Source organism: Sorex fumeus, unplaced genomic scaffold, assembly GCF_029834395.1.
Source record: "Sorex fumeus unplaced genomic scaffold, SorFum_2.1 ptg000030l, whole genome shotgun sequence".
Taxonomy (NCBI): Eukaryota; Metazoa; Chordata; class Mammalia; order Eulipotyphla; family Soricidae; genus Sorex; species Sorex fumeus.
This window is the reverse complement of record NW_026606087.1, coordinates 9,537,736-9,547,438: the sequence shown is the minus strand read 5'-3', so window position 1 is coordinate 9,547,438 and position 9,703 is coordinate 9,537,736. Positions and strand designations below refer to the sequence as shown.

The 9,703-nt window shown below is 37.2% G+C and overlaps 1 protein-coding gene across 1 annotated transcript in view; it reads right to left on the bottom strand.

Annotated features, from left to right (window-relative positions):
• Window positions 1-1,258: 1,258 nt before the first annotated feature.
• STK33 (serine/threonine kinase 33) overlaps window positions 1,259-9,703 on the bottom strand; it is a 203,352-nt gene continuing 194,907 nt past the window's right edge. The window contains exons 12-13 of the mRNA XM_056116336.1: window positions 1,871-2,068; window positions 1,259-1,270 (exon numbers count right to left, since the gene is read on the bottom strand). Coding sequence (XP_055972311.1) covers window positions 1,259-1,270; window positions 1,871-2,068 — 210 coding nt within the window. The remainder of the gene's footprint in view (window positions 1,271-1,870; window positions 2,069-9,703) is intronic.

Below are 9,703 nucleotides of genomic sequence, written 5' to 3'. Positions count from 1 at the left end.
TAAAATGTCCAGACCATTAAAGAACAATCTTGGAATTATGTTCAGTAAAGAAATTCAAACAAGGATTTTTAGGGGTTTTTAGAATTTAAAACTTAATTTGAAATTCAGCAATTTTGTTGATAATCGGTAATGACTATTAAAATAGATCAGTGATAACTTGTTACTAATAACTTTTTCCAAAAGTTACACACACTAGCTTTGTTGAGTTTTTCGTTGTTTTGACTACTGGTTGTGTTCATTTAAAAATTTTTAAATGTTTTTATTAAAAAGAGAAATTAAAAATATTTATTTATTTTACTAAAGCACTGTGATTTATAAATTTATTCAGAGTTGAATTTTAGGCATATAATGTTTCAGCACCAATCTCACCACCAGTGTCAACTTTCCTCCACCAATGTTCTCAGGTTCCCTCCCATAACCCCGTCCCTTGTCCCAGCCTTTCATCTTGATAGGCACCTTTAGTTATTAAAGTGTGGGTCTCATAATTTCAGTGTTGTTGACTCAATGGTTTGGATGTTTAATGATCATTCCTTAACACCACCCATGCAACTGAATCCCCTTGACACCTGCTCCCCTTGGCTTCTCATCTCTTCTCCTTTTCCCCTCCACTCTATTTCTTTCATTCCCCTCTCTCTGCTCTGAGAACAAGGGTGATCTAGGTATTCTCCCTTTGAATCACTGCATTCCATCATCCAGTTATTAAAAATTGGATTTTAAGATTTCTATTTTCTTTTTCTGCCACACTGGCTGTGCTCTGAGCTTACTCCTGCTCTGTACTCAAGGTTGCTCCTGATGGGATTTGGGGGACCATATGCATGCGGGGGATTTAACCTGGGTTAGCCATGTGCAAGGCAAGAGGATGTGATGGCTGCTCTAAATATTGCAGGAATTGTTAACAGACTAGAGAAGACAAAGGGGATTTAATAAACAGTCTATATTGTGGAAATAGGATTATTTATAAAAGCACCTTAATAACTAAAATGTTAAGCTTAATAAATAGTAAGTGACTATCAGATGTAATTTCCAGTGCATAAAAATCAACCAGAAGACCTTTTGACTAGGTCCCTTTCTGCAGGTGTTGGACAAAAGCCTCAGTGTAAAGGAGTAGGGCTTCAATGCTACACTGTCCTGGGTGAGGCCAAGTTGTGACTGTCTCAGTCCCTCCTTCACTCAGTTTATTTTTAGGCTTTTCAGAGAATGAAAAAAATAGCAACTTCTCACAAATGTCTCGGTAACCCAGAAGTGAACACAGTCTCCACTAGTAGGATGTCTAATTATTAAAGACCAAAAGAATAAAACCACATTCCTATCTAATGTGCTAAAATGATAAAAATTTATAAAGAGCTTGCTCTCGTAAAATTAGGAGCAAATAACTTGATAAAGTGCTATCTTTTCCTGGGTAATTAATAAGCCCATTTAGAAGTGTATAGCCTGATAAATCACAAAGAGGATTAACTCTGACCTTGGGCTAAATCTATCATACCATCTGTTTTTGTAAACAAAGTTCTGCTGAAACAGAATCATTCATTTACTGTTGATGGCTATTATCATGCTATTGCATCACACTTGAGACTATATAACAGAGACTATAATGGAGACTACTGTGGCCCACAGAGAATAAAATATTTACTGTCTGTTCCTCATTGGAAATGCTTTCAGTCCTCTGTACTATCTTCTTAAGATTGAAATGTACTAATTTTGGATATTAAGAAAAACATTGAAGTCACATTATTATTAAATCATGAGTCTGGAGGTCAGAGCTTAACTAATTTTACAAACGAACATCAAAAGAGACAGTTTCTCCCCCAAACCCTTTAAAATGTCAGCAATGTATTTTACCTTTTAGAGAAATGAAATAACTTCTTCCTACCTGATCAGCCTCCTCTTCATTTGTAGGGCTAATGATATTATGGTCATTTCCTTTGATTTGGTCACTTCCTGATTTTTCTTGAGCAGGATTGTAACCCTTTTCATCTGTTATGTTTTCCTCATCACTTTCTGGGCGATTTTTCCACTCCTTCATCATTTCTAACACATTGCTTCGTCTCATTGAAGCAGCTATTTTGCCCTAAACAATGAATTTTGGTGTTAAAAAAAACATAGAAAATTTGATCGAATCTCACATATTTTACTATTGTTTTTATAAATTAGTAAGTTATATAGAAAAATGACAATACTGGATAATAGCTAAAATTCTGAAGGCCTTTGGAGCACACTCCCAGTACTCACATGACTCACACATCTGGACAAATTTCCTTTACAATATATCAATTTATGGGGGAGATATTCAAAGTTATGCAAAGAAGATATGGGAGAGATATGCAAAGGAACTAGGCACAGAAGTTTCATGAATCCAAAGGCCCCCTTTTATGTTTTCTTTTAAATAGAGTTCCCAAAGTCTAATTAGGTCTAACTCTATGGCCAAACCTATATAATATTAAAATGTCTAAGTAAAAATTTCTGAATTCAGTTAAGTCCAAGAATAAAGTTATTTGATTTGAAAGCTGTTAGTTGACTACTATATTGTATTAAAATTGATCATTTTTCAGTTTATTTTTAAAAAATGATATTCCATTTAATATGCCAAGAAATACATGAATATTGTCTCAAATGATTTGTGATAGACTGGGTACACCATTAAATTTTTAAAAATTAAAAAATTTAATTTAAAAATTAAATACTTTTTGATCCTAATTTTGAATAGTAGAGAAATCTTGGCCAAGAAGTTTGGATCTGGTAGAACAATAACTAGAATTAAAACAAAAAGACAGAAGAAGATATACTAAATGAGAGAGAATATTCACACACTCTAGACCTAACAAATGGTTAATATCCATGGTATAAAAAGAATTCATAAAACTTAACAACAACAGAAACCAAACAACCCTGTCAACAAATTGGGGTAGAGTGGGCAGGAAAGAGAGCTGGAGATTTCTCCAGAAAAGACATATGGAGGCCAGCAAGAATATTAAAAAGAAAAAAAAAACGCTCAGCAGTACTGCCAATCAGAGAAATGTAAATCAAAACAACGAATTATCACCTTGCACCAGTAAGAATGGTCCTTGTAAAAAAATATTGAAAATAAAAACAAGTGCTGGTGTGGATGTAGAGAACAAGATGTACTTGTTGCTATTGGCATATAAACTGTTCAGCTTCTATGGAAAAACATTATGAAAATGTATTTAAAGAATTATAAATGGAACTTTTATGAGATGCAGCAGTTCAACTACTAGGTTTCTACCCTAATAATACAAAAACAATAAAACATTGCAGAGCTATTTATAATAGCTAAGAGCTAGAAATAAACCAAGTACCTAATCTCCCCGGGAATTTGCCAAAAAAAAAAAAAAAAAAGGATTCAAGTGCAGCAAAAAAATTTACAGGTGATAACTGCTGTAAGTGAAATTTGAATATAAGGTAATAAAAGAAGAAATAAAATAAAAGGTCATGGGAATGTTGATAGGACATTCCCATAGGATAATTTTACAAGATAATTCTTACAGAGAGCCTAGATAAGGAAGCGAAAGAATCGAGCACAGGAGAATTTATCAACATAAATGAGGAAACTGGTGAACATGCCTTTAACAAAGTGATACACACACACATTGCCATTTCAATAATTTTCAAAATATTTCACAACATTAAAAGTCCAAAGGATAAAATATGGAAAGCTATTAAGACTACACCAGAGTCTATTCACTTTACCCTCAAAGGCATTTGGGTTGATTCTGGGATTCTGCTGCCCTACACAGTGCTATCCACATTGTTGTGTTCATCTCCTCCTATACATCTGCAATGGTTCCTCTTGGGAACTTTCTTAAGAGTGAAATTTCTTGGTGGCAGATTATGTAAATTATTAATTTTACAAGATAACATTAGATGTTTTCCCCAAAGTAGCTGCACCAAATAATGCTCCCAAGAGCAATGACTAAGCAATGGTTTTTAATCATAGCCTTTCCAACAACTATTATTGTCAGACTGCTTTACTTCCCTGAGGTCATGGCCTGTAGTTCCCTGAAGATTTTTGCAATTGAACATATTATCATGTTTATTAGCCAAAGGTAAATCCTCTTTTGTGAAATGCCTGACCCTTTCACCGTAATGCCTTTGATGTCTTGCTAATCAAGCACTTTTTACACACTCCAAAAGATAAGCACTGTAAGCACTGTCCTGTTGTTCATCGATTTGCTAGAGCGGGCCCAGTAACGTCTCCATTGCGAGACGTGTTTGGCATATCGAATACACCACGGGGAGCTTGCCAGGCTTTGCCATGCAGGCAATATAATCTTGGTAGCTTTCTAGGCTCTCCAAGAGGGGCAGAGGAATTGAACCCGGGTCAGCCGGGTTGGCCGCATGCAAGGCAAACGCCCTACCTGCTGTGCTATCGCTCCAGTCCACTCTAAAAGATACTGATGTACATTTTCTACTAAAAGTTTCAGTTTTTAATATATAAGTCCTTGATTCATTTGTAGTGGTTGTTTTTTGACAGCAATACAATAGCAGTTATTCTAATTTATTTCAGGTCCATTTACTGGATAGCCCCTCTCCATTTCTCACTAATATGCCATAATACTAACATTAGAAAAGTTCCTATTTATCTATTGGTCAATTTTCTTTACTACACCATTAACACAGTGTGAATTAAAACAGGGTCATATGTCTTAATGTCTGGTAGAGCAAAACATTGAGAGATGCCTTGGTTATTTTTTATACTGGAGCGATAGCACAGCGAGTAGGGTGTTTGCCTTACATGTGGCTGGCCTGGGTTTGATTCCTCCATTCCTCTTGGAGAGCCCAGCAAGCTACCGAGAGTATCCTGCCCACATAGCAGAGCCTAGCAAGCTCCCCGTGGTGAATTCGATATGCCAAAAATAGTAACAACAAGTTTCACAATGGACATGTTACTGGTGCCCGCTCTAGCAAATTGATGAACAAACGGGAAGATAGTGCTACAGTGCTATGCTTCCTTATAACTTTTAGGGTCAGGAAAGCTTTTGGAATTTTCACTGATACTACATATTACATAGGATGTGGATGTCAATATGGAGAGGTCTTTTTTTTTGGCTCAGCAATACTCCTGGCTCTGCACTCGGAAGTGCAAGCTCGGGGGATGATATGGGATGCTGGGATCGAACCTAGACCACTGCATGCAAGGAAAGCTTTCTACCCACTGTACTCTTGCTCTGCCCCTAGAGAAATACATTTTTATGTCTACTGTTCATGTTTGCGATATGTGTGTACATTTACTTTAATCATCTTCAAAGATTTCCATTGAAATTTCATAACTGTCTTCATATCTTACAAATCTATTGCAGATTTGTAATATAATTTATTATCACTGTCACTGTCACTGTGCTCCCGTTGTTCATCGATTTGCTCGAGTGGGCCCAGTAATGTCTCCATTGTGACAACTGTTACTGTGTTTGGCATATCGAATACGTCACGGGTAGCTTGCCAGGCTTTGCCGTGCGGGCGAGATACCCTTGATAGCTTGCCGGGCTCTCCGAGAGGGGTGGAGGAATCGAACTAGGGTCGGCCATATGGCCGCTTGCAAGGCAAATGCCCTACCCACTGTGCTATCACTCCAGTCCATAATTAATTATAAATTAATTAATTTTGAATCAGTTAATTCTAAGACATTTTTTTCTTGGATACTATTTTATATGATATAATTGTTTATATAACATTTTCTATTGTTGATCGCTAGTGAGTAGAAATGCAACTGACCTTTGTATATTAATCTTCTTCTCAGCTTTATTGATATAAGTGACACACATTATGCACCTTGCTATAAAGAATATATTCGTTTTCTATATTTCTATAATGGATGTATATCAACTATAAACTCAGGTACCTTCCTTCAATTTCCTATTACTACAAGTAATTGTATTATGACTTGTTTATATTACAGTAAATAATAATTTTTTTCTTTTACAATTTTCATGGCACAATTTTCATGCTGAGGTGTAACAATTTTCAAAATTTTTTTTACTAAAGTACTTTTTTTTTGATAATTCCATTAGCCACTTAGTAATAACAAGCAATGTAAAATAAATTGTTTGGGGCCTACTATAGGGGCAGGCTTGAGGGGTGTGTGTGCGAATGGGGACAATGGTGGAAGGAAGGTCACAGGTAATGGGATTGGGGTTGGGATACTGAATGCCTGTAACAAATGCATCATGAACAACTTTGTAAACCACGGTGTTTAAGTAAAATGGAAAAATAATAAAGTGAAATAAGATAGCTACAAAAAAGAAAACTGTGTCTCATTTCTTATTTAAAATATCTGCTTTAATCTTTTATCAGATTATGGGTACTCGACCATTATATGACTGAAACGTAATCACAAAAGTGTGTAAGTCTGTAATTGTATCTCACGGTGTTCCATTAAAAAATTAAAAATTTTTTATCTATTTATAGTTATGAATGTAGGTTGAGTTTTATTACATTTTAAAAAACTATTATATGCCTTTTCTTCCCTATATATTAATGTGGGAATAGATTTTTAGATTTCCTGAAATTTAAAAACAATCATTTTATTTATAGGAAAAATATAATTCGATTATATGGCATTATCTTCTTATATACATAACTGGGTCCAGTTCACTAATACTTAGAGTTTTTTACATGAAATAGATTGGTTTCCTTTTTTATAAATTTGGTTATCATTGGTCTAGTTTTGCCTTTTTTAATATGTAGTTATAATATATTCAATAAATTAGAAAAAATTCTATTTTTGGAGTGTGGAAGAGAGTTATAAATTTTAGGGGAAAAAATGGTATAAATAATCTATAAAGATCACCTGGGCCTGGTGTGTTCTTTGTGGGAGATTTTAAAACTACAAATTTCTTTTTCTTTGAATCTTTTTGTCCTGGACAAGGGAAAGGGCACTAGTAAGCTTTAAGCATAGAAATACACAATTTGACATATTTCAAAAAATACTACATGGCATAACCAACATGTGGGATTTGGTTTATATACTTGTGTGAATTTAAGTTATCACAATAAAAAATCATAGATTTCTCAAAATATGTAATGGTTATGCAAAATATGTAAAGTTAAATAAAGTTTTATTGAATACTGGGTCTTTATTTTCAGAGGGGACAAACTTTCATTCTATTTCTTCCATGGGATTTTTGCTTACATTTGTCTGCTTAGGGAAATTAGTATTTTGTACTACAATTAATTGTCACTTTAGCTCTTTCCCACAAGTTGAAGAATTTTTGTTGTTTATATTTAGGTATAATTGATATATTAGTTTCAGGTGTACAACAAAATTATTTACTATAAGTATTTATTGTAATCATGATCACGACCAGCCTATTATTCATCGATTGCCTCGAGCAGGCCCCAGTATTGTCTCCTTCGTCCTAGCCCTGAGATTTTTTTAAAAAGTGCCATATTCAAGACTCTTTCAGGGTTAGGAGAATGAGACCCATCATTGTTACTGGTATTTGGCATATTGGGTACGCCACGGGGAGTTTGCCAGACTCCGCCATGTGGGCAGGTTACATTCGGTAGCCTGCCAGGTTTGTCCAAAGTAAGAATGAGATAATAAGATGTCGCTTCTGGGAGTTGGGTTTTATAGTCTCTGGGTCTTGGCCGTTGATGGGATTATACGGCACCAGGGGGCCAGTTGGTGGGTGTGACCCCTGCCTACTGGAATTTGGAGGATCTGGGTAGAGGATGCTCAGCCCCGATTTGAGTAGGCTTGGAGATCTCAGGCCCGGGACCCTCATGCCTTTGTTCCTCTGCCAGTACCTTCATGTGTGTGGAGAGTGGTCTCAGTATGGTGGTGGCTGGTTCTGGAGGTCTTCGGCTGCCGGAGCCCTGGTCGGGGCGGGGAGGAAAGCTCAACCCGCTCCCCTCCAAGGGGCCCCGGTGAGGACAGCCAGGTGTGGGGGCAGGAAATATATTTACATGTCAAGATTTCAAGTACCATTAAAAAATGACTGTCACTGTCACTGTCCTCCCGTTGTTCATCAATTTTCTCGAGCAGGCCCAGTAACGTCTCCATTGGAGACTTCGTTGTTACTGTGTCTGGCATATCGAATACGTCACGGGGAGCTTGCCAGGCTCTGCCGTGTGGGTGAGATACTCTCGGTAGCTTGCCGGGCTCTCCGAGAGGGGCGGAGGAATCGAACTCGGGTCGGCCATGTTGGCTGCATGCAAGGCAAACGCCCTGCTGCCCAGCCCTATTAAATGGCCCTATTAAGTCATTCCAGCCCTATTAATGGCCGTGATCGTATCGTATTAAAAAATGAATTTTTTAAAAATTGAATTACGGTAATATACACATTTACAAAGTTATTCATGATTGAATTTCAGTCATATAATGTACCAACACCCGTCATTCACCAGTGTACTTTTCCCATCACCACCAGTCCAAGTTTCCCTCCCGCCCTCTGCCTGCCACTCCAAGAGGGATGCAGGAATCGAACCTATATTATTTATTGTGAAATAATAATGAAAATTAACATCCATCACCACTCGGAGTTTCAAGTGTTTTTCAACTTGTGATGAAAACTTTTAAGATTAAATCTTTCAACAACTTTAAAATAGAAAATCCATATACTAATTATATATACTATATAACTGCATTTTATATTTCTACTAAAAAAAAGTGATGTGGAGTTCATGCCCAATTCAATCAGCTGAATCAATGGCTGAATGGCTGAACAAATAGCAGTACTCCTACACTGCACTGTAGCATTGTCCTCTGTTGTTCATCAATTTGCTCAAGCAGGCATCAGTGCCGTATCCATTGTGAGACTTGTTACTGTTTTTGGCATATCGAATATGCCACAGGGAGCTTGCCAGGCTCTTCCGTGTGGGCGGGATACTCTCGGTAGCTTGCTAGGCTCTCCAAGAGGGACGGAGGAACTGAAACTATATTATTAAAAAAAATAAAGAAAGAAAAGAAAACCATAAGGCCCCAAAGGGGCGCGGGGTTCGGGGGCAGGGAGAGAGAAGAAAATTGTCTGCCATAGTGGCAGGCAGAGGTGGGGGGAGGGAAACTTGGATTGGTGGTGGTGGGAAAGGTACACTGGTGAATGACGGGTGTTGGAACATTATATGACTGAAATTCAATCATGAATAACTTTGTAAATGTGTATATTACCGTAATTCAATTTTTAAAAAATTCTCAGACTGTTCATTTTTTAATGGTACTTGAAATCTTGACCTGTAAATATATTTCCCATGCACCACTGTCTCCCCAGGAGAACAGGGAATGGGTCTGGGGCCATACCCAGACCTAAATCCTCAAAGTTCAAGGCAGAGAAGCAGGGAAACCCTTTGGCACCAAAGAAGGGCCTCAGTTCTAGGCTTTACTTTTGTTAGCCTCCTCTAGAAGAGACAACTCAAGCGAAGACCCTCCTGAAAGTGGAAACACTCTACCAGTTCTAGGCTGTGGAGACCTACGGGTAAGAAATTAATGTGTAAAACTTGTTAACTCTCTCTATTTGCTTAGCTTTTTAAAGAGTTTCAGTATTGCTCTGATTGTCCGTTTCCCCAGATCCCTATGTGGGAACAGAAACCAACATTCTAAGGAAAAGGGAAAGAGGCAAAGGGAATTGGATTGGTTTTGTCCTATTTTTATTTTTGCCCAAGCAGCGGTCTCACTCACTATGCACAATAGGTCAAACTCTCCCTTTGTCTTTGAAGAGACTTGGTACACTGTGCTCTGAATTCTGGTATCACG